Raw genomic sequence first — 27,353 nt, 5'->3', positions numbered from 1 at the left:
GTCTCACGATCGTGTCTCTTCACTGCTCTTGCAGGTCAGATGCCGGGGCCCGGTTCGATGATACCTGGACAGCCCATGCCAGGCCGGATGATGCCAAGTGTGTCAGCCAACATCCATCCAGCCGGCGGTGGTCCCCCCCCACCTGGCATGTCACCGATGTCAGGAAATCTAATTGGACCTCGTGTTCCTCTAGCAGCCCCAAATGGCATGTGTAAGTGAATCTCCAGCAGAAAACGCTTCGAATATACCTGGTGCGGCTTTTCTGTTGCTTGCCTTGTTGCTGGAAAAGGCATTGTAGTTGAAACTCCTTTATCTGCTGCAGGAATAATAGGATCTGTGCACGTTGGCAGCCAAAACTGGTGCCAGAGGTGTGCCTGAAGCTTTAAGTGCTTGTCTCCCCTCTAGGCATCCAAACATGCTCCATTGTCCTTTATTTTATTTATAACATCCCTTATTTTATTTATAATGACACTAAGGCTCTGTGGTCATCATCAAAAACCTCTCTCGACGTAGTTTGGAAGAACGCACAGTAGAGTTTCAGGAATTAACTTGTAGCTAAATCCTTAAATAGTGGAGGTCAGAATATAATTCAGTTCAACAGTACGCTACAGAAAACTTAGCACTGTGAAATTAAAAAGAGGAAGTCCTAATTAGGAAGAAGCAAATCGGGACTGTTCCTTACATGGTATAAATACATACACCTCTGAAAATGAAGCTGATTTACGCCAGCCAAAAAAAAGCAGCTGAAGTCAGTAGCCACTGTGTGGGTGTGACGTGAATGAGCGTGAAAATGTGTCCAAACCTAGAAAGCAAAAGAAAAGCTGGCATGGCTGGTGCAGGATGCTCTGTCATGAATTCCTCAATAAATTTGTCTATATTAGCTGCAACCTGGGGCAAGCTGTTGGTCTGCTTCAGTGCAGCAGTCTTAACCCCAAAAATGTTATTTAGCTGAACTGTCACTGGACGGGCAGGAATTGTGATCGCTTGTAGTACCTCTCCCAAAAAATAACGGGGAAAAGCCATCCCATTTTGGCTTCAGCTGAAGGGGGTTGCTGAAGAGTACTGACTCATCGCTGTTAACCAGCATAAGCATGAAATACTCCATTCTGATGCTATTTTAGTTCAGACATTCGCTCCTTATTCTTCTGGTGCTCTAGCTTTACTTAGTTTTCCTTCCCTTTTTCTGAGCCTCTGCCACTGGGAATATCTTCTGTCAGGTTGTATTCCTGCTTGCTCTCTTCCCTTATCTTAATTTCTTTTTTTTTCTCCCCTACTAAACAAGTCAGTCATGTTCCATTAACATCTCCTCTCTGTGCATGAAAACTGGCCTTTTATAGCCTTCGTTTCTTTCCTCCTACTTGCTGCATCTGTGGATTCCTCTACTTTAACCTACATACACTGCTCAGAGCTTAAGTGCAGGCTCTGTTTATATAAAGTCTATTGTTCCGTCTATTTTAAATAGAAAAGAGCCATAATCTAAAGGCTCGAGCACAGAGCTGGGAGATGAGAAATGCTAATTCCAGCTCTTGGACATAAACTTTGCCAGCTACTGAGCTGCATGCCTGTCATCTTTTCTGTAAAAACAGGGATTTTTTTTCCTGTTTCAGCGTACATGCAGTGCTTAGTGATTGAAAAGCACAATAAAACGTGCAGTGGAGCTTCACGTGAAGCTTAAGAGATGGGGATGCCACAGTCGTGGCCATTTCTGGGGCCAGTCCTTGCAGCTTTCCCCTCGGACAGCCGCGTCTCCCATGGCATATAGACATCTGGACGTTTGCGTTGGGTTCCTTTTCCACGTTCAGCCCCTCCTGGTGTCCTGCTCACTGTTTCTCTGCTGGTTTTTTGCAGATCCCCCTCCTGCACAGCCGCCTCCGCCAGCGGAAGGGGTGACCCCCCCTCCGGCAGGAGCCCCGCCGGCCTCAGCCGCTCCGTAAGCAGTCAAGGAAGAAGGAACTTCTACAGCAACATAGTGGTGACCAAAAATGAATTCCTCAGTTACCTTCTGTTCCCTCGGGAGGTTTTCACCTCCCGTTGGCCTGCCCCGGTCGTGTATGTGTGCATATACATGCACATATACAAGCACATATACACAGCGTCTTTTTCCCCCCTCTCCCCACCGCTCATAACCTGGCAATACTTGGCATTCCTTTGGGAAAGCTTTAGATCAAAGATGCCAGTAGTGCCTCCCATGTTGCTGGTGGGAAGTCCTTTACGCTTTGGTCTGCTTGCCTTTCAGAGCGTGCTCGACTCTGGTTTCTTTCGTCTTGGTGTTTTGGGCTTTGGGTTCTCCTGGGGAGGGTTGAAAAGAAACCAAGCTTTTAAGGTGGAGGCATTAACTGAGCTTTAGGATGTAGCACATGCCCACTCCACCTGCGACTCAATGTTTCGGGTTCTCTGGGTAGGGCAAAGCATCAAGATCGGATGCCAAACCAGTGTTTTGAGCAGAGAAGGAAAACAAGGGCGTGCTGTAGCACAGAAGGTGCAGGAATGCCAGCCGTGTTCATTACAGATACCTGGTCCTTAAGGACAGTGGCCGAGTCCTGGGGCTGCCTCGCTAACTTATTAAAGAAAATATTGATCCAGTGCGAATGAAGCCAGGAGTGAATCAATTGGAATAAAACCACTCAATGGTAGGAGTTTTCTTGCTCCAGTTTTTATCTTTCTTTTGCCTTTGAAGGTGGTAGTTGAACCTTCCCTCTGAGTAGTTTGGTACAGTAGCCAACTGAGGAATAAACCCATGATTTTTAGTCCCTCTTTTTGGAGCATATACTTTTTACTTTTTAAAATTAACAAAACAAAAAAAAAAAAAAGTAGATAGCGAAGAAGTGCTAGCGTACGGGATTGGGTTGGGATGGTTGGGGTGCGAATGCCAGAACTACCTCCTGCGGACAACCGAGGTGGGCAGAGTCAGCGACCGTGGTACGCGTCTTCGGGACAACTCACACGTCACCTTCCACTCGCTGACCTTCCGTGGTCTGTGGGCTTGCGGGTAAGGGAACAGCTTCAGCAGGCAAATCTAGGAGCACTCGTTGAGTGAGACCACCAGCGCAGTACTGCTGATGCAGACCTTCAGACTGCCAAAACTGCTTCTTTGCTCGTCGTTAGTGACTGCAAAAAATCCTTTGCTGGCTGCGGTTCGGGTTCTTTGCCCTCTTCCTGGTGTAAGAGGGTTTGACAGGTTTCCTTGCCAAAGGTCTGAAGACTGCTCGCTTATTTAAAGGGTGGCTTTCAGCGATCGCGTGCAAGGTGGTGGTGTAAGGCTTGACCGGAAAGAGATCTCCCAAATAAAACCTGCAGCGCCACTTATACCGTAAAAAAAAAAAAAAAAAAAAAAAGGATTTGCTTTGAAGAGCACTCAGGTGATTGACTCATCGATGTTAACGGTTGAACTTCCCGGGTCCTGAGAGTGCCTGAGTGTGGAGTAACCATTTCTGGGCTGCCTGCACGTCGGCTGCGCGCTCAGACGGTCGTCTGCAGCCGTGTTACTTCCAGTGCGTAGGAACGATGCTTTCCACCGTCAAGCTCTGAGAATCCACAGTGCCTAGCAGAGAACGGTCAGGGCCTGCCTGCCTTCCACCTCCCACAAAGGAAATTCATCCCCAACGTTACCTTTCCCTCCAGGGTCTTTGGGGTGAGCATGGGATTTTCTGGTTCAGACCGTAGTCCAGTTTAGAATAACCTCAGGTTGTTTTTAGCGTGATCAACTTCAGATATAAAGGATCCAGATGGAGACTATTTTTTACTGTACTAGTGATGATCCTACAGAGTACCTGAATTCTTGACACTGTTGTGTTTCTGTATAAATAATACATGTGCTGACTTTTTCATCTGATCCTATGTATAGGACCGGTTTTATTCCTGCAACACAGCCACCCAATTTTGTGAAATAAAAAAAAAAACGTGGTTTTTGTACAAAGCTTGTGCCACTTTGTCTGGAGTCTCCTTTCCCTCCCTGTGTGTTGTGGATGAGCTGAGAACTGTTAATATGATACGGATCTATTTTTGGGGCTGCATCTTAACTACAATGGAGTAAATACAAAGCCTGAGCTTGTTCCCCGGCAAGGTGGGAGACGCCAAAGCAACGCAGGTAAGCGAAGGCCCTTCACAATGCGCTTGGCGATCTGCCGCTTTGGAAAATGGTGTTTCAGATTTAAAAAGCTTAATGAACGCGGACGACGTAAAACAGCATTTGAAGCCTAACAGGATTATTTCTGTTTGATTCCTGCTTTCCCACTGTCTTGCTGTGCTGACTTGGACAATCGCTCAGGCTCGCGTTGCCGGTTGAATCACACACTTGAAAGAAGTGCTCTGAAGTGGGAGATTTTAATAGAGGGGGACCGGGCACGCTGACCTAGCAGGGTCCCACCGTTCCTCTATTCCCGTACCAGCTTCGCTGTTAATTGTTTAATTCAGATGCCTGTTCAGATCTTTTGTTCTCCCCTGCAGGGCTCCAGAGGCTGCCAGGATAGATTGCCTTTTTGATTAAACTGAAACCGGGAATCCAATCTGGATTATATTCTAATGCTCCTGCTACTTCATCAAGTAAGAGCTTTTTCCTCTGAAGCAGCCTATTAATGGCACTTCTTCCCGGGCATCCTAGATGTGTAATGCCCGCAGTCCCCAATTCCCAGAAGCTGAAGAGCACAGGGGTGGAGATGTGCCCCCACGTCCAGGACACCCCACGAAAGCCCCATCCCCAGTTGGGGATTCCTCCTCCGCTGGCGTGGGAGGTCGCTCGGGCTGGGATCTTGGGCTGAGCGCTCCCTGGGCGGGCTCCTTGGTGCTGCTCCTGCTGAGGGCGGGTAAGCAAGGGAAGGAGCTCTTGCGCTCCAGATGGCTTCAGCAAGGCTTGTCCCTTGCGACTGCACCCTTCTCGTCCTGCGGCACGGTGAGCGATTGTCACTTTTCCTCCTCTCATCTTGAAGACCTTTTCCCTACGGAATGCGAAGAATGTGGTAGATCATAGTGTCAATTCTTGAACAGTTTTTTCTATTTATGGGCTGTTAAAGCTTTGCGGTTACAGAAGATGGCTGAGACCGGGCTGTTGTCTTGACAGTAATTACAAGTGAAGTTGAGTGGAGGTCTAGATGCAGTTTGGGACCACGCTTTTCATGTAGGGATGTTCAGATCCCCCGCAGCTGGCCCTAGTGAGGGGTGGGAGCACGTACCAAAGGGCCGGGGTCTCTCCGGCTGCTGGGGCATGGAGCTGTGTGTGGTTAGAGAGCAAATCCGTTCCTCTTCACAGCTTCGTAATATGAATGCAATAAGCTTGAAGGCAAGTTTAGGACAGGGCTCTAAACTGTAGCTCTTCTAAACTGGCTCAGTGTCCCCTCCAGAACTGCTGTAGGGTCGTTTGAGACCAAGATGGTAAATGGAAGCTTACCTGTTCGGTGCTGGGCCCCCCAAAATGTGCTGAGATAATACACGCTGCTGGGGGGGGTTGCATCTTTGAATAACGTCATACTGGCAGAGACGGGAGGGCTGCTGGGCAGGTTGCGTTTCTTAGCCCTGTTGGCAGGAGGAGCGATGGGGCAGTGGACCAGGGACGGGAGCAGGCGTTCACACCCGCGGCCTCCTCCTGTCCCCACTTCCTAATAATATCCTAAAGCTCCTGTTGGGGCCGTGTCCTGCCCGGCAATACCAGCTCCACCATGTGGTTCCTGAAAAGCTGCTTTTTTTTTTTTTTTTCTGGCTGACTTAAAGCCAAAAATACGCGTTGGGACACCTAAAGAGTTTGGGGTGTTTAAATACGCGAGTGCACCTTGTCCTCTGACACCGTTATTTCAATTCCTGTGCCTTTCTCACGAGAAACTTTAAAATGAAGGATTTGGCAAGGCTGGAAACTCCTTTTCAAACTCTGCGGGTTTCGTAGCACCGAGTGCAATGCAGCTGGGTGTAACCCCGATGGGCACTGCCAGACTCCGGCGCCCATCCCGTGGACTGATCCCCCCAAATCCCGGTAGGAAACGATGTGCCCCAGACGATCGGTGGATCTGGGTGACCTGCCAAGGGCTTGGCTGTGCCGGAGCCTGTCCCTTGCCCAGCTCTCTAGGAACAGTGTTGCTCTTCGTCTGCGCCGTCTCCCGCCCGGCTGCGTGTGCTGCCCGCGTGGGAATCTCCCCTCTCATTGGAACCTCCTGCCGCTGCCGGGGGTCACGGTGCAGGGACCCTGGTAGCTCTCGGGCAGCGGGGTGTGGTGTGGAGGCTGCGTCGGGAAGCCTAGGGGTGATGAATTGGAATTATTTTTGCAAAATCCCTCATTTTCTCTCCTTCCAACTTGATGTGTGATAAAAACAATCCGGTGTCCATCAAAACCAGCAGCCTTTCTAGCGCGCTCCCAGGTTTCTAGCACTGGGATGTTTGGCGAGGCTGGTGGTCACCGTGCGTCAGCGCCCACCCGGGTCCGCGTCGCTGAGCCGGCGGAGCCGGGGGGAGGAGCGGTGCAGGAGCAAGGGGGGATCTGGTGGACAACAACCTGGACCAGCAACTTCCACAACGCCAGTTCAGCCCAGTCCCAGCTGGGGACCCTGAGGGACATCTGCTTGCCAAGCGCTTGTCCACATGCTCTTGGAAGAGCCACCGGATCCCTGCAGGATCCATTTCATGGCAATCCCTTGTTCCCTCCCAGCGCTGGGGACCAGGACGTCGTAGAAGACCCACTGAAACGGAGACAGGCTCTGCTTTTGGAGGATGCTCAGCGCAGAGCTGTTCCTGGTTCTCTCTGCTGCTATAATTTTGGCTTCCCTCTTCCAGATGAAAACGATGGAACTTTCAGATGAAACGGAGCCCGAGTCTTGGACATCGTTAAATACCCGTGACCTGTCATGAGAGGGACAAGGTGTGCGTGCACCACTCCGTGCGCTCCTGGGGTTCAGCTCTTCTGCCCTCCCCAGCTTTTTTCCTTCGTTTTCCCTTGGGTGAAGTGGTGTCTTCGCTCCTTGTCCTTAACTGTGAAATAGCTGCTTTGATTCATCCTGGTTTCCAGCAGTAATAAAAGCAAAACCTTGAAGATAAAAAGCATTTCTGAAGTGCGTTTAGTGCCCTCTTTGCAAAATCGCAAGTATTAAACCAGTTCCCTGAGCTAGGAAGGAGAGGTGGCGAAGGTGCTGTTGCTTGCAGCTGGCGTACCCCGGTCCGTGACAGTTTTATTTGTCGCTCCTTGCAGACTCCGTGAACATTCGCAAATGCAGGAGGTGTTGAACACAACTGGCGGGTGCTGCGCCCCATCCTCGGGGTGCAGGATATCTCTGCTGTCTCTTCTCCCCAGAGCAGCTCGGGCTCGTTTTACTCAGGTTTTTTCTTGGTCTTTGAAGCTCAGAGCTGTAACCTGCGAGTGTTAAACCTCTCCCACCTTTTCCCTCTGCAGCCGCAGAGGAGTGTGGCTCGAAATCGGCCGCTGCAGGGAGAGCACGAGCCGGGGCTCTGCCCTCCAGCCGGTCCCGTGGCCGCTCGGATGATGGGGCTCTGCCTCCTCCCCGAGCCCGGCTCTGCCTCTGCGGCACTGAATCCTCGGGCCAAACGCACCGGCTCCCTGTGCCGGCCAGGGTGGGTTTTTTTTGGAAGATACCGACTTGCTTCTCCCTCTGGCCAGAGGTGGGGGAGGGCCTGGAGGGCTCCAGCACCGCCGGGCACGCAGAGGTTGCAGATCCGGGGGTCTTTACCCGGTGTTGCCAGCATCCTTCCCCAAGCTGCTCCCGTGATCCTAAACATAGCTCCTCTTCTGAGGACTTTGAATTACGGCAATTTTCAGATCAGCTTGGCGTTGGGAGCGGTTTGGTGTGTGACTGATATGTGGTGGGTGAATTCGTTCCCTGCAGAAATGGTTTTGATGTTTTTCTCGGGTGTTTGAGGCTGAAGGCAGCGGGGGAGCGTGGCCTGGGCCAGCACGGAGGAGGCTGAAGGTTGACTTTAAGTCTCGCAGCTGAAGCAGGCGGTGGCTTCCTTCAGCCGTCGGTGTCGCATCGGGGCTCGTCACCTCGGAGCCGTGCCCCGTGGGGTGCCAGCCCCGATCAAGGGCAAAGCCGTCCCGCTAAAACACTGCCTGGCTGAGCTGAGCTTGACCCTGGGCTCAGACTCACCGAGGATGCTTTGGGAGAGGGAAGAGCTCACGTGTCCAAGGCGAGTGGTGCCTGAGCCGGGGCAGAAAACACCGACCTCAACCCCGTCTCTTCATTTCAGCATTTTCTGGAGTCGTGATTTCTTTACACCTTTCCAATACTTGTTAATGAAAAAAATTGGAAAAGGTGTGGTTTGAGCATCTCTGGTACCTGGGCGAGGAGGGGGGATGTCAAGCAGGCAGCCAGGGAGAGATGGTGGAGGGGAAACAAGAGCTGGGGGAGAAGCGCTGGCCCCAGCCCATCCTGCCCCCTCCATCCACCCCCCATTATCCCCGGGGCTGGATGCAGCCCCTCGTGGCCGATGGGGACATCGTCATACGAGCACGGGGAGGAGGCGATTCCGCCATGCTCAGCTGATGGGAAGGAGCTGCGAAGGTGAGGAGCAGGAGCCTGGTCTGCGCCTCCCTCCAGCCTCTGTCCGTCTGTCCCCATGGGGTCCCTGATCCTAATCCAACCTGCCACCCGCGCCCAGCCGGCTGCCGGAGCAGATCTGCCTCCAGCTGCTCTCGGGGACGGGGGGACGAAGGTGTGGGGCTGCCCCACGGCTGCCGGCGCGCTCCGGGAGCTGCCAGCCGCGGTACGCTGGGAGATGGGCTGAGCCCAGTGCTCCCATCGCTTGGCAGCTGAAGCCGGGCACCGGCAGGAGCACAAAGCAGAGCAGGGCTGGGGGGGATGAGCAAAGCCGCTCCCGGGGTTTTCGGGGACCCAAAGGCAGGGCAAGACCCATGAGCAGCTCCCAGTGAGATCCCTCCCCAGCTGTGTGTGACCCGCTCACGGCACAGACGGACAGACCTCGCCCTGATTTCCAATGTTGCCAATGTGGCTGCATTTCATAGTCTTTTAATTCACCTTCAATATTTTGAGTAACTCCCCCAGGAAAAGACCCAGCAGCCGGTTCTGCCCAAGAGGAGGGAGCTGCTGCTCGATTTCTTCTGCAAGGCTGAAGAGCTGGCTGTCTGTCTGTCTGTCCTGCCCCTCATCCAACCCTCTGCTGCTGCTTCTGCCTCTAACGAAGACAAATCTGAGGCAGGTTTGTAGGGAAGGTGGGGAAAGCAGGCTCCTGAGGCGGCTCCCAGACCTGCCTTGGGCTCTGCTGCCTTGTCTGGTCCTAAATTTAAGCGTAGTGGTGGTGCATTAAGCCCGGTGCATTAAGGCTCTGCCACGCTTTGCCCGCTGCGTGTCCCGGGGGTGTGGGAGGGGGGAGGCTCCGAAATTCATCCCCCAGCTGGATCTCCCTGCCTGGTGCACGGCATCGACCGCCGTCCCTCCTCTCCCTGAGCAGCTGAGCTCTGCCCACGGAGGGTGGCGAGACCCTCGCTCCCCCCTTGCCCACCCAGGTTGACTGCTGGGGGGGGCCTGATCCGGAGCCGCTGGTGCAGGGATGGGTGCGGAGCCTGCGCCGGGAGGGCCGAGGCGTGCAGAGGCTCTTCCCATGCGAAGGCTTCCCATGGACTGCAGGGAAATGTGATGGGCGCTGTCCCCCGGGCCTGGGGGAGCGACCTCCAGCTGGGGTGGGGGATGCCGACACCCCCTTGTCCCCGTGGGATCCAGGGCAAGGTCTCTCCTCCCCGCGGCGCTCCGCACCCTGGGGTGACGCTGGCTGCAGCTGGAGCTCTCTGGATGTCCCCCAAGGGGACACCAGTGAGTGGCCGGTTGGCCGCAGCCAGTGGCCCAGGTGTGGGAGGAGGGTGTCCCCTCGGTGGCAGGGCCAGGAGGGGGGTGATGCTCCTGGGCTGCGAGGTGACATGGGCCAGAGCCACACAACCCCACCGGAGAGGAGGAGCTGCTGCTCTGGGACACCGGCACGGGCTGCGCCGAGGGCTTGTGGAGCCTCCATCCATGGAGGTGTCCGAGAACCGACCAGGCATGGTCTTGGGCAACCTGCTCCAGGTGGCCCTGCGTGAGCAGGGGCTGGCCCAGGTGGTCTCCAGGGGTCCCTGCCAGTCCCACGAGCTTCCTGCGGCCGGGAGTCACTGTGGGTGCTGGAAGCTCCCGTGGGCTTAGCAAGCGCCCACCACTGGAGCATAAACACCTTGAGCCATCGCTGCTGCATGCCAGCACCCTGCCCCGGTGCTGGGGAAGGGCTTTGGGTGCAGGATGGGTGCTGCTACCCTGCCCGGGCTCTGTCTCCCTGCCCCGCATGGCATCCCGCCCCCAGCACTGTCCCAGGATCCCACCCGTCTTCCCTCGGCCTCTTGCTGCGATGGTGGGGACTCGGCGGGGGGACCCCCATCCCCGGGCAATGTGTGGGACCCCGGTGCCTTCTCCTGACCCTTTTCCCCAGCTGTCCCAGCCCTGTCCCCCGTCCATCCCGGCGGCCCCTCGGCCGGTCCCCTTGGAAACGCATCCAGGGGCGGAAGCGCGGGGAATGTTAAGCAGGTGCAGCCCCTTCAATCCCCCTTTGAGCGGGGACAGAGCGGGGCTTGTTCCCGGCGCGGGGAGCCCGGCCAGGCGCGGCGGCTGCTCAGGGGGAGAGAGGACCCACCGTCCCCCCAGCCCAGCTCCCCCAGTCCATGCAGCACCCCCTGCACGGGCGCCCCACGGCTGCCCCTCTGCACAGGATGGGGTGGCATGGGCCAGGGGTGCACGGTGGATGGGGGGGGGTTGCAGCTGAGCTGATATGGGTCCTACGCAGAGGCTGGGGGGCACCCAGATGGGCTCCCCCGGGAGCACCCGCGGCTCCCCAGGGCCTCCCACCCTGCCCCGAGCATCCTTTCCCAGCGTGGGATGCGGGAGCAGCCATGGCCGGCACGTTCCTGCGCCGCGGGCGGAGGAGGACACATGGTGACCTTGGAACGCCTTGGCCGGCCGGGAGCTCGCCCTGTCCCCGGGAGGTGACCCACATGGGGCCAGCGGTGCAGGGGGCAGGGGACGGCAAAGGCGCAGCCCCTCTCCCATGCACAGGTCCGGGCTGAGCCCCCCGGTGCAGCTCGGGCTGTCCCCACACACGTGGTTGTCCCCAACACAGCCACGACATCCCCTGCAGAGGTGGGGTTCAGGGTGCTGATGGGCTGGGTGTCCCCCAGGGTGGCACCCGCAGGGTTTGGGTGCTGCCCCAGCTCTGTTGGGGTGCATCTCCCCCACGTGGCTTCAGGCAGCGCGAAGGCAGGGCCCGAGGCCAGGGGGGTGCCAGGGGGTCCCTCCACGCCCGTGCGCACCCACGCATGTACCCACGGCTGCGCGCACGCCTGGCTCCCCGGTGCGTGCTTGTCCTGTCCCAGCGTGCGTGCTGTGGGGCTCCCGCCCGCTGCCTGCCCGCTGCCTGCCCGCTGCCTGCCCGCTGCCTGCCCGCTGCCTGCCCGCTGCCTGCCCGCGGCCCCTCTGGGCTCGCCCCGGCCCCATTGCTAGGCCGGTCACGTCTGCGCGGCTTCTCCTCTCCCAGCTCTTCCCCTGCTCGATCCAGCCGCTCTCTCGGCTCGGCCTCCCCTCCTCCTGCTGGGCCACGGCCTGGAGCAGCCCCCTGCCCGCATCCCCTGCCCGCACCCCTGCCTGCACCCCCTGCCCGCACCCCACTGCCCGCACCTCCCTGCCCGCACCCCCCTGCCTGCACCCCTGCCTGCACCTCCTGCCCTCACCCCGCTGCCCGCACCCCCCTGCCCGCACCCCTGCCCACACCCCCTGCCCGCACCCCTGCCCGCACCCCTGCCCACACCTCCTGCCGCACCCCCAGCCCGTCGGAGAGAGCCCGGTTCATGGCACCCGCGTGGATGGGTCACGGGTGACAGGGGCCGTGGTGGCATCTGGACCAGTTTGGCACTGGGAAGCGGCGCCGTGGCCGTGGGGCACCCACTCGGGGGGATGAGGAGGGTCTGACCCGACACCGGGGCCTTCTCCCGGGGGGCTCCGAGCACTGACACCCCCCCCTCCCTGGGGCGAGGGCTTCACCTCGCTGCTGCCGGGGGGTGCCCCAGCCCAGCCCCCCCAGGGCTGTGCATGGGCGGGGGGCTTGGAGGTGCAGGGTGGGGGTCCCCGCCGCTCCGGTTGAGGATGCTGGGTGGGGGTCCCGGTGCTGGTGCGGGGATGGCCCCCCATGCAGGAGCAGTTTTGGGGGGGGTGTCAGTGAGGGATGCTGGTGCTGAGGGGGTGCAGGGGTGTTCTGGTGCTGGTGCAGGGATGCCCCCCCCCGCCGCAGCAGCAGATTTGGGGTGGTCAATGAGGAATCCTGGTGCTGGGGGGTGCAGGGGGGGTCCCGGTGCAGAGATGCCCCCCCGTGCAGGAGCAGTTTAGGGGTGTCAGCGAGGGATGCTGGTGCTGGAGGGGTGCAGGGGGGGTCCCAGTGCAGGGATGCCCCCCCCACCCCATGCAGGAGCAGTTTGGGGGTGTCAGCGAGGGATGCTGGTGCTGGGGGGGGTACAGGGGGCGTCCCGGTGCAGGGATGTCCCCCCGTGCAGGAGCAGTTTGGGGGTGTCAGCGAGGGATCCCGGCGTTGGGGTCGGGTGCTGGGATAGGTCTCCCGGTGTGTCTGGGGGGGTCCCCGGGGATGCCGGGGGTGGGGAGGGGTCCCGTTGCCGTGCCCCGGAGCCCCGGCCGGTGCTGCCGGCGGCGTCCCCAGTCCCGCGGGCGGAGCTGGTGGCTCCCGCCCGCCCCCAGCCCGGCCCGGCCCGGCCCCCCCGGCGCGGAGCGGAGCGGAGCCGCGGCGGCAGCGGGAGGCGCGGGGCGCGGGGCGCGGGCGGAGCCGCTGCCGGTGCCGGCCCCGCTGGCGGAGCCCGGGGTCCCTCCATGCCGCCATGGCCCCCGCGGCTGCCCGGCCCCGCGCCCTGGCCCTGCTGCTGGCGCTCGGCGCCCTCGGTGCGTACCGGGGATGGGGGGGGGGGCTGCGCCCCGGGATGGGGCCCGATCCCGCACCGGGGGGGGCCGGGTCCCCTCGCCCGGGGCCGGATCCTGGCGCGGGGGGGGCGATCACCTGTAGGAGGGCTGGGGGGGGCGGATCCCGGCGGGGGGGGGGCCGGATCCGCCGGCGGGCGGCGGGGGGGTCCGCGGTCCCGGGCAGGGGCTGCATTCCTCTGCAGGCAGCCGGGGAGGGGGGGTCCCCTTGTAAGGGGCTGGATCCCGTTGCAGGGAGCTGCATCCTCTGGCAGGGCGGGCTGGATCCCCTTGGAGGAGGGGCTGGATCCCTTGGGGGGCGCGGGATCCCCTTGTGTGTATGGGATGCATCTGCAGGAGCCTGAGGAGGGCTGGATCCCCTTGGAGGAGGGGCTGGATCCCTTTGCGGGGACTGGATCCTGTTGTGTATATGGGATGCATCTGCAGGAACCAGAGGAGGGCTGGATCCCCTTGCCGGGGCCGGATCCCCTTGCAGAGCGGGGGCTCGATACTGTTGCAGGGGGCTGGATCCCCTTTACGTATGGGGTGCATTTGCAGGAGCCTGGGGAGGGCTGGATCCCCTTGGAGGAGGGGCCGGATCCCATTATAGGGAAGGGGCTGGATCCTCTTGTGTGTATGGGGTGCATATGCAAGACCCAGAGAGGGCTGGATCCTGTTGCAGGGGGCTGGATCCCCTTGCAGGGGGCTGGATCCTGTTGCAGGGGGCTGGATCCCCTTGTAAGGGGGCTGGATCTCCTTCTAAGGGGGCTGGATCCTTTGCAGGGGGCTGGATCCCCTTGCAGGGGCTGGATCCAGTTGTGTGCATGGAGTGCACTTAGAGGCACCAGAGGAGGGCTGGATCCCCTTGCAGGGGGGCTGGATCCTATTGCAGGAGACTGGATCCCCTTGTGGAGAGGGCTGGATCCCACTGTCTGTAGTGGGTGCATATGCAGGAACCAGAGGAAGGCTGGATCCCCTTGCAGGGGGGGCTTGATCCCCTTGCGGGGGCCTGGATCCCCTTGGGGGGGGCTGGATCCCCTTGCTGGGGGGGGCTGGATCCCTTTGCGGGGGCCTGGATCCCCTTGCAGGGGCGGGAGAGGCCGGTTCCCCTTGCAGGGGAGCTGGGGGGACTGGGGGCAGCTTGGCTTGGGGGGGGCTGTATGGGGGGGGGGCTGTGTTGCGATGGGGGGGTCGCAGAGGTAGGGGTGCGATGACTGGAGCTGTCGCGGGTGCAGGGGCACCCACGGAGCGGGGGGCTGCTGCGGGGTTTGCCCCTTCAGGCCCCAGGAGAGGCTGTAAAAGACTCGGCGTGCAGCAGCCCCCCCCCCAAAATGGCTTGTCATGGTGCTGGTGGGTGTGAGGTTGAGCTGGGGGGGACCCGCCAGGACCCCCCAGGCTGCCGCGGCCTCCCCAGAGTGCGGGGGGCACCTCTGACACGTCTTTCTCTCCTTGTCCCCTTCCAGCATCCGAGTGGCCCCCCCAAAACGCCAGCGAGGCCGAGGGGAGAGGCTGGGAGGGCTCCCTGGAGAGCAGCCCCCCGCGGTGGGACCCGGCGAGCAGAGACCCCCCGGGGGGGCCCAGGAATGGCACCAGCCCCGGGGGGGCCGCGGCGGGCGGTGAGCCCCCGGCGGGACCCCAGCTAGAGCCCCCCAGGGGGGGCACGGCTGCCACCATGGACCCGGCGGTGATGCCGGAGGGGTGCGCGGGGTGCGCCGGGGAGGGCGACGCCAGCGCTCTGCCCCCCAAAGCCGGCTCGGCGGAGGATGGCCAGGCGGCGGTGACCTGGCCTGGTGACCGGGGGACGGTGGCGGTGGCACTCGGCAGCCCCGAGGAGCCGGGCAGCGGCGAGCGGCCCACACGAGCCTCCCTGCCCAGCCCAGGGGTTTTTGGGGGGCTCACGGCCGCCCCGCCGAGCCCCCCCGGCCCACAGCTCGCCACCGACTCGGCCGAATCCGACCTGCTGCTGGCGGCCGGGGGCTCGGCTGTGCCGCGGACCCCCGTGCCGGGCAACCCCAGCCCCGTGCCGGCTGCCGCGGGGGACTCGGGGCGTCCCCCAGAGATCTGGGTGGCCGCATCCAGCCCGGCCCCGGCGCAGGGGGCTCGCGGCCGGACGGATCTGACCTGGCTGGAGGCGGAGGAGCCCGTCACCGCCGCCCCGGGCCCGGCTGAGCCGCCCGTCGACCGGACGGCCTCGGAGATCATCGACGTTGACTACTACGACCTGTTTGAGGGGGGCGAGGGGCTGGGGGGCTTCCCCGAGGGCGGCCGGGGGGCGGCCGGCTCAGCGCGGCGGCGGGAGCCGGAGGAGGCGGCCACGCCGTGGGCCCTCCACGAGCTCTACGACGACTTCACGCCCTTCGACGAGGCCGATTTCTACCCCACCACCTCCTTCTACGCCGACGGGGATGAGGAGGATGAGCTGGAGGAGGAGGAAGAGGAAGAGGAGGAGGAGGAAGATGGGGGGCTGGAGGACGAGAACAGCTACCGGCCACCCGCCTCGGCCATGCCTGGCGCCCAACCGGCACCGCGGGACCCCCGACCCACTGGCCGCCGCAACGTGGCCCCGCCGCAGCCCTCCGGCGTCGCGGGGGGCAGCCCCACGGCGCGGCCGCGGCCGGGGGAGCGGGGCCAGCCGGAGAACGGCACCGAGTGCCGGAGCGGTTACGTGCGGCACAACAGCTCCTGCCGCTCCGTCTGCGACCTCGTCCCCAGCTACTGCCACAACGGCGGCCAGTGCTACCTGGTGGAGAGCCACGGGGCCTTCTGCCGGTAAGGGACGGGGATGGGGACCCCAGCTCCCATGGGGAGATGGGGGGCGCATATGGGGGAGAGGGGGGCACATGTGGGGGCTCTCCATCCCCGGCACCCCATCCCTGGGCTCTCCATCCCCCTGCATCCCATCCCTCGGTTCTCAATCCTTGTGCACCCCATTGCCAGGCTCTCCATCCCCCCTGCACCCCGTCCCCGGGCTCTCCATCCCCCGTGCACCCCATCCTTTGGCTCTCCATCTTCTGTGCACCCCATTCCCAGGCTATCCTTCTCCATGAACCTCATCCCTGGGCTCTCAATCCTCGTGCACCCCATCCCCGGGCTCTTCATCCCCATGCACCTCATCTCTGGGCTCTCCATCCCCTGTGCACCCCACTTCTGGCTCTCCATCTTCCGTGCACCCCATCCCTGGGCTCTCCATCCCTGTGCACCCCATTCCCAGGCTCTCCATCCCCCCTGCACCCCATCCCTTGGCTCTCCATCTTCCATGCACCCCATTCCCGGGCTACCCTTCTCCATGAACCCCATCCCTGGGCTCTCCATCCCCGTGCACCCCATTCCCAGGTTCTCCATCCCCCTGCACCCCATTCCCGAGCTCTCCATCCCCATCTGGGTCCCTTCGCCCCCCCAGCCCCGTCCCGCCCGGGCACAGAGGGGCTTTCCCTGCCCCCCGAGCGGCGGCTGGGCAGGAATTAGGTCAGGGCCGTGCAGCCGAGGCTCCGGGGCCGCCGCGCTAATCGGCCCCAGCAGATTGTGCCCGGGGAGGGCCGACGCCGGCTGTGCCGTACGGCTCGGCACGCGCCATGCGGCTGGCGCTGAGCCCGCCTGCGCGGGGGGACGCGGGTGTGTGGCGTGACGGGGCTGTCCCCACCCCGCTCCCCACCGCTGCCGGGGCGGAGTGGGGCTGGGAGCCACGTGTGCGGGGGACGAGCGTCACCTGGGGGGACCCCGACCCTGCTCCCGGCGTCCCCCACTGTCACCCCTTGGCCCCAGCGTTTGGGGGGGTCACCCCTCTCCGGGTGGCCCTTGGGGACCCAATTAATCTCATCCCCCATAATCACAGATGCCGGTGTCCCCCGAGGATGCTCTGTGGGACAAGGACACGTTTTTGGGGTGGGGGTCCCTAACCGCCTCCCCTCGCAGGTGCAACACGCAGGACTACACGTGGCACAAGGGCACGCGCTGCGAGGCCATCGTCACCGACTTCCAAGTGATGTGCGTGGCCGTGGGCTCGGCCGCCCTCGTGGTGCTGCTGCTCTTCATGCTCACCGTCTTCTTCGCCAAGAAGCTCTACCTGCTCAAGACGGAGAACAGCAAACTGCGCAAGACCAAGTGAGTGGCACCGGGACAGGGCTGGCACCCCCAAAATTGTCCCCAGCTGCTCCGGGGTGGCACCTCGATAGCCGCAGCGGTTTGGGTGGTCTCAGCTCCTGGCGGTGGCCCGGGGGCTGGATGCGGTCCCATCCCTGTGTGGTGTCATCGAGACCCCCGGTGCTGCTGGGGACAAGGTGACGGTGGGTGGGAAAGCTCCCGGAGGCGGGTGCCCTGCGGGGAGGTGGCTTGTGGTTCCTGCTCCACGTTTAATCCTTTAAAGCTGCTCCTGACTGGCACCAGTTAATCTGCTGGGGCCACCAGCTGGGCTCGCCACGCTGCCCAGGGGCCACCGGAGATGGTCCCCGCTGTGTCCCCAGGGACAGGGCCGGGGGGGTGACAGGGGAAGGTTGGGGTCACCTCCTGCCCCAGCAATTGCTGCCCATCTCCCTGGCGCTGGGGAGGAGAAAGCCCTCCCAGCCTGGGTCCCTAACGAGCTCTTAATTAGCGTTTGGAAGTGCCAAGTGTAATTAGCAGCAAAGCTCCGTGCCAGCCCATGGGTCTCCCTCTCCAGCCCTGCGGCTCCTGCCTGCCCCGGGCTGCCCTCACCGCTCCCCTGCCTGCGCCTGCCCGCACCTTCCCGGAGCTGGGGGCCTTTAGCCCCAGACCCCCAGATCTGGGGGCCTTTAGCCCCACAAAATGCCAGAGCTGGGGTCATTTAGTCCCCAAATCTCCATCCCTGGGGACGTTTAGCCCCCAAACCCCTAGAGCTGGGGGAATTTACCCCAAACCTCCAAATCTGGAGACATTTAGCCCCCCAAATCCTCAGAGCTGGGGGTAGGTAGCCCCAAACCCCCAGGGCTGGGGATATTTAGCCCCTAAATCCCCAGAAGTGGGGGAGCATTTATTCCCCACAAACCCCCAGATCTGGGGGCATTTAGCCCCAAATCCCCACAGCTGAGGATATTTAGCCCCAAAGCTGGGGACATTTAGCCCCCCAAAACCCCCAGATCTGGGGGCATTTAACCCCAACCCCCCATATATGGGAGCATTTAGCTCCCAAACCTCCAGATGTGGGGATATTTAGTCCCCAAGCCCCCAGAGTTGGGGACATTTAGCCCCAAACCCTAGGTCTGGGGGCATTTAGCCCCCCAAACCCCCAGATCTGGGGGTATTTAGCCCCAAACCTCCATTCCTGGGGACATTTAGCCCCCAGACCTCCAGCGCTGAGAGCATTTACCCTCCCCAACACCGAGTTCACCCCGAAACATGGCTGGGGGCGCGGGGGGTGCTCGGCGGCGTCCCCGGTCTCACCGCCGTGCTCTCCCCTCCCCCCGGCAGATACCGCACCCCGTCCGAGCTGCACAACGACAACTTCTCCCTCTCCACCATCGCCGAGGGCTCCCACCCAAACGTAAGGAGGTTTTGCGACATCGTCCCCCCTGCTCCCGCTTGCTGTCCTACCCTTGTCCCTGTGTCCGGTAATGTCTCATCTGTCCCCCCCACCCCTGGTCCCGGCACTGCCTGGGTGACGGTGCCACCACCGGGTCCCTCTGCACCCTCCTGTCCCCGTCGCGCCATGGCCACCGCTTCGTCCCCGCTCTGTCAGGTCCTGCCGTGCCGCATCCTGCCCCGAGTACCCAAACCGGACCCGAGCCAGGCAGGGGGTCGGTGTCACCCTGCTGTCCCCCTGCCCTGTCCCCTCCTGCCCGCGTGGCACCACCATCCAGAGTTGCCCGGTGGTTTTGGCTCTGTGTGCGGGTGGCAGGGGCGGCTGTGCTGGTGTTTTCGGGGAGGGGACAACCGGTGCGATGCGGCTCCGGCAGACGATGCTGTGGCATCGCTGGGGCAGGACCGCCGGATGACGGCCGGCAGCGGCGGGCGATGCTGGAGGATGAAACACCCCGAGATGCTGCTGGCGTGGCCAGGATGCGGCCGCCCGCATCCCCCCGGGGCCGCCCTTCCGACCTCCTCTCTTTTGAATCGAAACAGAGGGAAGCGAAGGGCTTTGCCGAGCGCGAGCCGGAGGAGGAGCGTAGGTCCCTCTAGCCTTTGCCTTAGCCCAGAGCCGGTTTTCCCCGTCTTTCGACCGCCGTTAGCAGCCATAGCGTTGGCCGCCGCTCGGCCCGGCCACCCTGGTAGGAGGCTCCCGGAGCCAGCTCGCTCCCCGCTGCGGAGAGGATGAACCTCGGGATGAATTCGGTGCTGCTCCCTGGCATCTTGCTGGGATCTGACCCGTCCCTCGTCCCCTCTGGGATGCGGAGGGCTCGGTCCTACAGTGGCACGCGGTGCCCAGGACGCTGCGCACCGAGGATGCGGAGGGGACAGCGGGGTCAACGCCCCTGGGAAAGGGGATTTTGGGGACATGCGGTGCAGCCCCTCCGCTGGGCGATGGAGCTCGGTGCCCCGGCAGCGGTGCCCATCCCGCGGGGTTTGCCGTGGAGCCGATGGCACGATGGACCGGCCGGCGCCGCCCACGGGGTCACTGCCCAGAAGATGGAAGTTTCCCGTCCTGGTATGAGCACGGCTGTGTGACACCAGCCCTTGGCTGACTCCATCCATCCGCCGCTCGCCACCCGGCACCGGGAGCACCGTAACCGCTACGATGCCGGTGGGTGCCTCACCACCACCCACCCTCGCAGCGCCCCATGCCAGGGCTCACCCTGCCCCGCCAGCGCCGACAGCGACGCCGGGACCGTTCGGGCAGAGACGTTACCCAACGCAGCCGCAGCTCGGCCCCGGTGCCGGGAAGGCCGCTCTCCCCATGGATGCGGGACAAACTCGGGGCGCAGCCCAGCCCTGGGGAGAAGATGCTCCCGGCAGCCATGGGGGGACGTTGGGAAGAGGCATCCCCGGCTTTGCTGCTGGCGGATCCGGCAGCGGGGCGGGCTGTACGCTAACGAACCACAATAAATCCAATGCCTTGGGCCTCCTGCCAAGCGCCGCTCGGGGAGTTGCTAATTGGCGCGGGGACGATGAGATGAGCCGGGCTGGAAATGGGAAGAGAAACTGGGTGGCGGGGGGACGGCAGGGGCAGCTGGGGCGGTGGTGGGTGGGATGGCTCCCGTGGCCGGCGCGGCTCTTGGGTGCTGTTGGCAAGTGGCTTTGGGTGCTGGAGGCACCCCAAGGTGGGGACCATGGCGGGGAACGGCAGCGAGTGGCCGCAGGAGGGTCGGACCCCGTCGCCCACTGGCTCTTCCCTGGTGCTGTGAGCTCCACGCTCCCCCCGTGCCAAGCTGTGCGCTTTCGGGGGGGGACGTTTGTATCCACCTTTGGGCAGCCCTGCCTGCTACCAGGGGCTGCCTGCGGGGAGGCAGAGCCCGGGTCGGGATGCTGGGTTGCCGGCGGGGACTTCGGTGCCTTCCCCCAGTCCCCGCTGCGGGTCACTCCCCCCGCATCGCAACGGTGTCCCCCACGGCACGGTCATCTCCTGAGCCCCCCCCCCATCTCTCCTGGCAGGACGACCCCAGCGCTCCCCACAAGCTGCAGGACTCCCTGAAATCCTGCCTGAAGGACGAGGAGCCGTTTAACATCCACAACTCGACGTCGCCCAAGCACGACGGCGGCAAAGGGGAGCAGGACGGCGGCGAGCTCAACTGTCTGCAGAACAACCTGACGTGAGCAGGGGAGGAGAAGGAGGCGAGAGCGGGAGCCAGCCCTCCCATCCCCTGCTGTACAAATCTCCTCTCTCCTCCCCGTCCGCTATCTCTTTTTCCCGCTCCGTGGCATGCTTTGGTGTGTTTTGTACAGAGGAAAACAAGAATTAATTAATAATAATACAAAGCCAAAGGCTGTAAATGGTCTTTGGCCACGTCGTGTCGTGGGGGTGTTTGGTTTGTGCTCCGTGTATCTCGCTTGGGTTAGTTCAGCGCTGTGATTTCTAAACCTTTGCCGTTCCGCAACTGACTTTTTTTGTACTTTTACCCCACTTTTTTTGAAATACGAGTAAAAACAACGACAAAAAAAAAAAAGGAAGATCTTGAAATAAAACTTTTTTTTTTTAAAGTTAAGCCTCTTGCCGGTGCCTGCGATCTCCCGACACAGACACAGCAGGTTCGGTCCTTGCTGCCCCGGGACCCCTCTGACTGTCACCCAGGGGTGGTGGTGGGTCCCCGGTCCCCCCTCCCTGCCCTCCCCAGCTTTGCCAAGCCGGGGGTGCAACACGTCCCACCGGAGCGGGGACCCCGCGGGGACCATCCCAGACACGCTCGGGTGCAGGTGGGACACCCCGGGATGTTTGGCAGAGGTACCTGGGGTGCACCCTGCTCCCAGGGTCTGCTCCATCCTCGTCCCCGTCCCAGGGTGCCCCTGCAAGGCGTGGGTGCACGGGGGTGTGACCGTCACCGACAGCGTGCTCCCAGCCACCTCCTGCCCAAACAGCCTCCTTTAGGTGGAGCTGCCCGGGATGTCGGTGGGATTTTGGGCTCTGCAGCCAAAACATCCCGGGGTTGTCATTCCCCAGCTCCTCATTTCCATCCGGCAAAACCCCTGGCAGCTTTGGCAACGCTGGCCCGGCTTCTGCCGGTGTAAATCTGAAGCAGCCCCCCAGTTGCCATCGCCCTGCCCTGGGACCAAGCGTGGGGGGGTCTCTCCCCAGGGAACTCCAGTGCTCCCACTGCCCTCCCCTCCGGCCACAGCTCCGTCTCACTTCCCGCAGGAGCTGATTTCTTCCAGAGACGGATTCACCCACGAGCCAAAACTCACGGTTCCTCAGGAGAGAGGAAATGAAGCAATTAATCAACATACAATATTAAGTGTGCCGCGCGTTAGGGATGCGGCCGGCGATCTCCCCGGGGCAGGTAGGAGCTAAAGCCGCAGCTCAGCGTGTTTTAGACGTTCCCGATGCTTTCCACATGCTGCTAAATAATTAATTCTCAGCTCCCTCAGGGAGATTAAAAAATGAGGGGTGGCGGTGGGAGCCGGCAGACCATCCCCAGGGTTATGCAAAGTGGAGCAAGCAGCTGGCCGGCACCATTGGGGCTTCAGTTTTGCTGTTCCCCTTCCAGCACGGAGCTGTACGACAGGTAAAACCGTGGATAAAGCACCCGGGCAGCCCGGCTCCAGCAACAAAAGGTGGCTGGGGCCAAGCCCGGGGGCAGAGCGATGCGTTGGGGGAGCAGGAGCCCGGCTGAGCAGAGAGGAGATGCTGATGCCCGAGAAAGCCTCGTGAAGAGGCAGGCTGTCCCCGGCACGGGCAGATGCTGGGTGCGAGCTTCCCGTGGGACCGGGCAGGAGGGAAACGGAGCTGGAGCAGGATGAGCGTCACTATGACAGGAGGGAGAAGGACTTGTGCTTGCGTATGAGGAGCGAGGGAAGAAGGAACGGTTACGGGCATGGCTAAGGAAGGGGATGCTGGAGGGGATCGGGAATGACATGGAGTTGCGGGTGAGAAATGCCTGCAGGGCTGCGGGGAAGAGGAGGGAAGGGGCACTGCAGAGATGGGGAGGCCACCCCACGTCTCCAGCTGCCCTTGGAGGGAGTCAGCAGGGCTGGATGCAGGGAGACGCAGGGTGGGATGGGACGGCCGAGGAGCGAGTCCAACCGCTGCATGGTGGGCTCTGGAAACTCTCCACTCCTTGCTGGGATCCTTCCTGACGGCACCTGCGGGTCCAGCTGGACGCTGCCTGGGGAGAAAAGAAAATCTCCTTTGCAGGGAAGAAGCAGCTGGTATAATGGCTGGTCCCTTGACCAGAGGAACCTCATCCCTGTTTTGCTGACCAGCAGCAGGCAGATCTGCCTGGAGAGGGGGCTGCCTTCACCCTTTGGGTGATTTGGGGAAGCAGCTGTCCCTGCCATGCTCCTTCTGCTTGGAGGCGAGGATGGCACGGCACAGCCCATCCATCCCGGCACAGCCCATCCGTCACAGATCTGCCCTGGCTCAACACGGAGGTGCCCACTTTGGGAGCTCCCAGGTGGGCAAGGTGGCAACGGGGGTTGCTCGTCCTTCACCACCCATTTTTCACCCTTCCAGAGGAGCCCAGCACGCGGCCAAGGTGTGGTGGGCAGCGAAGGGCAGCGGGGGACCAGCCTCTGCACAAAGCCGAGGTGGTAACTTCTCGGTGTCAACCCCTCGTTAAGAGCAGTGCGGGGTGGACCCGAGGAGGAGCCGAGGGGACGGCACTCTCGGCTGCAGCTGCTCACCCCCACGGGCTGGAGGGACTTATCTGGATTCAGGGCAAAATTGGGTCACCAGGCTTTAAGCAGGTCTGAGGATGCTGCTGTTCATAATACACGTTAAGAGAGCTGGGGGTATTTGTGCCCCTGTCCCTCCGCTCTGAGGTATCGGCCTGACCCCCATAATTCCCCTCCTTGCTGTGCCCCCTGCTTCGGGCCCTACTCACCTACCCGGCGCGCTCCCGTTCCCGCATGAAGACACAACCTCCATTCCCCATCTCGTTCCAGCCGGCCACGAGCCCTGGAGCCCCATCTCGCTCTGGGATCAGCGTCCCTCAACGTGCCTCAGTTTCCCCCCTGGGTGACGGCGCGTCCCCAGCCCACGAGCTCTCTTCCTGCTCTGGTTTTGCCGGAGCACCGAAGGAGGGAGGAGCACAGTTTGCACGCGTGGGTGCATCAGGATGGAGGGGACAGCCAGGGTTACCTGGGGGCCGGGCTCCCTGTCAGCACCTCGTCAGACACGGGGAGAGCGGGGGGATGGCGAAGAGCATCTGCCGTGTGCCGCGCCGGCCACCGGAACCGATTTCATGGGCCTTGCGGAGGAATTTGCCTCCCAGCCAGCGAAGCAACACATGGGCTTTAATCAAACGCCTAATCACTTTGAAACGGCGAGGTTGTGGACAGCTATTAAATTTAAATGCTTGGTTAGTTTGCTGGGAGAGGAGGCGGCCTTTTGTGGCTGGGCAAGGGCTGGCACGGGACGCGGGGCGCGAAGGGAAGGGAATTGGCATCGGTACCGGCTCTGTCCTCCTCGCTCCATCGTCCTCTTTTCTCTCGCAGACACATAACAGGATTAGAACCACGACCCCGAGACAAGGAGCCTTTCTTCCTTTTGACAAGCTCCGGCTGCCTGAAACAAAATAGCCGGAGTCCCGAGTCACCGGCCGAGCCCTGACCGGGAGAGCGAGGGAGGGGGGAAGGGGACGGAGCAGCGGCTCCGTGGTCCCTGGCAGCCTGTGCGCACCCCGAGCCGTGCTCAACGCCCTCGGTGCGGGACGCTGCTCCTTCGGGACCCGGGGTTTGGCCGTCCGTCCCCAAGCTGCTGGGAGCTTTCCCTGGGAGCGGAGGCTGGGGATTTATTTGATACCTGGAGCTGGTGGGGTGGGATCTCTGCGCCCCGTGTCCTCTCCAGCACCGTCTCTTTGCTGGCTTGGGTTTATACACATCGAGCACAGCCGTGGTCGTTGTCGTGGGGTGCTGGCACCCATCACGCTGGCAGAGGCACCCACTTCGCCCTATGTGCAGCCCCAGATGCTCCCACCCCACCACAAACCCGTGTCCTGCTGTCTGACGGGACCGTGCCGGTGTGGCAACACCGTGACTTCCCCATGTGCCTTTTTAAACACCTCCGACGTGATTTCCTTGCCCGAGCGCTGGCCCCGCAGCCCCGGCAGCTCTCCTTGCCTTTGAGGAATATTTGGAAGATGAGGCTGGCCGTCTCCTTTCCCCTTGGTCGGGGCTTATCTGACCCACGTCCTCCACCATGGTACGGTCTGGCTCCCTTTGACCATGGCTGTAGCCCAGCTCTGGTTGTACACATCTACATGTGGTCAGATGAATCCCACCCTTTCTATCCCACCCCCAGCCTCTCAGGACCTGGGGAAAGGAGGGTCAGGCTGCAGGGACCATTCCCAAAACCTCCTGACCCACCTGGACCACCCCTGGGAGCTGCTCTGCCAGCCCCCAGCACAGGACCGCTGGACGGGGAGCACAGGATGCTTCCCAGTGACCCAAAGGCACGTTTGGGAGAAGACATGTCCTGTAGGTCAGCGTGGGGAGATCGTGGGAGCATCTCTGCTGATACCTAGGTCTTCCCACCATTGCTGGGCTGCCTCCTGGCTTGTAGGAGCCCTTAACTGGTATTTGCATAGCCAGAAAGCATCGGGATCTCAGTATTTAGTGATGGGAAATACCCATTTCTCCATTATTCTCAGTCTCACCGTAACAGGGAGCGAAGCCAGTATTAAACTGACTCTGCGTTGGATTTAAAGAGAGGAGAAAAGCAAAATCCTCTTAGCTTCATAAACTGTAAAATGCTCAGTGTAGGAAAGAACAGCTGGGCATGCATTCGCTGATGCTAGCAAAGCCATCTGGGGATGGCTTTAACCACGGCGGCCCCTGTTTGTCACTGCTTTGTGCCATGCTGGCCAGCACACGGGTTGGGTTAACTGGTTCTGCTGGGAGAGGAAATGAGCAGGGCGCAGGCGGCTCAGCACGCTTGCAGGCAGCGACGGCGATCAGCCGCCCGAGACTGATTTGCAACGTAAAGGCAGGAGGCAAGTTGGCCGAGAGTGAGCGTGGAGTGACCAAGCTCACAACCCTCATGAAGGGATGTGGAAGAAAAGGGAAATAAAGACAAGGGACCCTGAGACACTTTGAGAACTGGTAAGTAAGATCTCATGGGAGGCACGTTTAAAGGTGAAAGGAGTTAAGGAAACTGGCAGTTCTTCAAAGAAACGATGCAAACACCACACATACAAGCCATCCCAATAGGAAATGTAGTAGGAACCAGCTTGGCTACATCGCAAGCTCTTGACTGACCTCAGGCTCAAGAAAAAAGTTTACAGAAAGTGGGAACTAGGTCAAATTACTAAGGACAGTTGTAAGAGTAGCATAAGCATGTGGGGAAACATCAGAAAGGCCACGGCACAAATTGAGATGGAAATAGCGAGCATCACTAAGAGGAAGAAGAAAAGACTGCATCAGCAGGAGCAGAACGAGCAAGGGAGCGTTGGTCCGGACCCAGTGAAGAAGGAAGGCTGCTGACAAAGGAGGCGGAGAATTCAAGGGGTTCACTGTTGGTTTTTTTTAAAACCAGTCTTTAAAAATGCCAACTGCAAGCAGATCCCTACCACAATAAATAAGATAGTGTGCTCTCCACTGAGAGGGTGTTAATTGCAATAAATAAGAATACTAAATAGCGTACACAGACTGATTAGGTATTTTCTGAACTTCATCCTATGGTACTTAGAAAACCAGTTAAAGCCTCCTCAGACCTATTAGGTAGCACAAGGATTGGATAAGGTTTTACAAGACTGGGTCCAGTTTCAGGCATGCCAATTCAGGAAAGAGGCAGCCCCATGGGAGAAGGTTCAGGGGAAGCAAGAAGAAAGATGAGAGATCCAGAAAAGACAGCCTCTGCGGGGTGGGGTGGGCAGTGTGCAGAACTGAAGACCAAGGGAGACATGAGAACAGTCTAAAAGGACATAAAAGGCTTCTTCAAAAAGGCTGGGAATAACCAGGGTCTGTGGTGGCACGTCAGAAGACCCCAGAAAAAGGTGAACTTCAAATGATGAACTTCAGTTGGCAGAAGGGACAGTTCAGCAAGACATTAGGAAATATTTCCAAAGTGTAAGGGGGAAGAACCACAAGGATGTGCAGAGGTCATCAAGACCAGGTTAGTTGCGTCTCTGTGTGACAAGAATTGCTGACCCTCGCACACGGCGAGGCTGTGGGATTGCTGACCCCCTGGGCCCCTCTCAGCTCTGTTTTCTACAGTTCTGTGTTTTCCAGCACACCGCTTCTTCGCAGGGACAGCGGTGGGGCTGAAGGGTAAGCTAGTCTGACTTCTCTATCTGCTAGACACTTCACACCCGACTTTTTCCTTCTTTCACTCCCCAATATTTCTTGATTCAGGAATATTGCTCAGATCTATGTATACAATTTGCATTTATTAAATGAATTAGAAGTCATTCTGCAGAAGCACCTAGGAGTCTCCGTCTTGAATGAAGATCTCCTTTTGCTAGGTGCTACAAAAACGCAGCATGAAAATATGGTTCTTGCTTCAGAGAGCTCAGAATTTAACTGCAAGGCAAGAGACAGCAGATGGAGACAATCTGTTGGGTAGAAGAGTACAAAGAAACAGTGAGACAATACTGGCTGGCACGGCAGACAGTGGGGTTTAGCACAAGATGAGCCAAACGTTTTGTGCAGACGTCGGAAAAGAGGAGATTTCAGGAAGGATTCGGGAGAAGATGAGGTGATTCTTCAGGCAGCTCTAGCTTCTGCGTGGTGACCCAGGCCAGGGATACAGATGTGGAGTGGAGAAGTGGATCTCTGAAGTTGTCTGTATTGTCCTCACGCTGCTGAGAGTATGTTGTACATGAGATTGGCAAAAACAGGAGAGGGCAGGAAAAAACAGGAGAGGGCAGCCACGGGAGAGCTCTGCGAGCAAGAGTT

General features: G+C 60.5%; 2 protein-coding genes across 5 annotated transcripts in view; both read left to right on the top strand.

The window, feature by feature from the left end:
- SMARCC1 (SWI/SNF related BAF chromatin remodeling complex subunit C1) overlaps positions 1-3,916 on the top strand; it is a 93,314-nt gene extending 89,398 nt beyond the window's left edge. For 2 of the 3 annotated variants that reach the window (XM_075144435.1, XM_075144434.1), the window contains exons 27-28: positions 35-211; positions 1,849-3,916. In XM_075144435.1, the coding sequence (XP_075000536.1) occupies positions 35-211; positions 1,849-1,934 (263 nt within the window). In that variant the 3' untranslated portion in view covers positions 1,935-3,916. Of the gene's footprint in view, positions 1-34; positions 212-1,848 lie in introns of those variants that run through there. The other variant, XR_012672763.1, reaches the window with a different exon arrangement.
- Positions 3,917-12,735: 8,819 nt separating this feature from the next.
- CSPG5 (chondroitin sulfate proteoglycan 5) lies at positions 12,736-21,005 on the top strand. Of its 2 annotated transcripts, none has more exons than XM_075140828.1 (5): positions 12,736-12,905; positions 14,384-15,689; positions 16,833-17,021; positions 18,342-18,414; positions 20,460-21,005. In XM_075140828.1, exons 1-5 carry the CDS (start codon positions 12,845-12,847, stop codon positions 20,619-20,621), a joined length of 1,791 nt encoding a protein of 596 aa, XP_074996929.1. In that variant the 5' UTR covers positions 12,736-12,844; the 3' UTR covers positions 20,622-21,005. The 2 variants fall into 2 exon arrangements, with proteins under 2 accessions (XP_074996929.1, XP_074996931.1); XM_075140830.1 differs by having other exon boundaries at positions 12,782-12,905; positions 18,993-21,005.
- The last annotated feature ends 6,348 nt before the right edge of the window (positions 21,006-27,353 follow it).

The sequence above is a fragment of the Calonectris borealis genome, chromosome 2, assembly GCF_964195595.1.
Source record: "Calonectris borealis chromosome 2, bCalBor7.hap1.2, whole genome shotgun sequence".
NCBI lineage: Eukaryota > Metazoa > Chordata > Aves > Procellariiformes > Procellariidae > Calonectris > Calonectris borealis.
The sequence above is the reverse complement of the archived record's forward strand: the minus strand, read 5'-3'. Positions and strand labels throughout refer to the sequence as shown.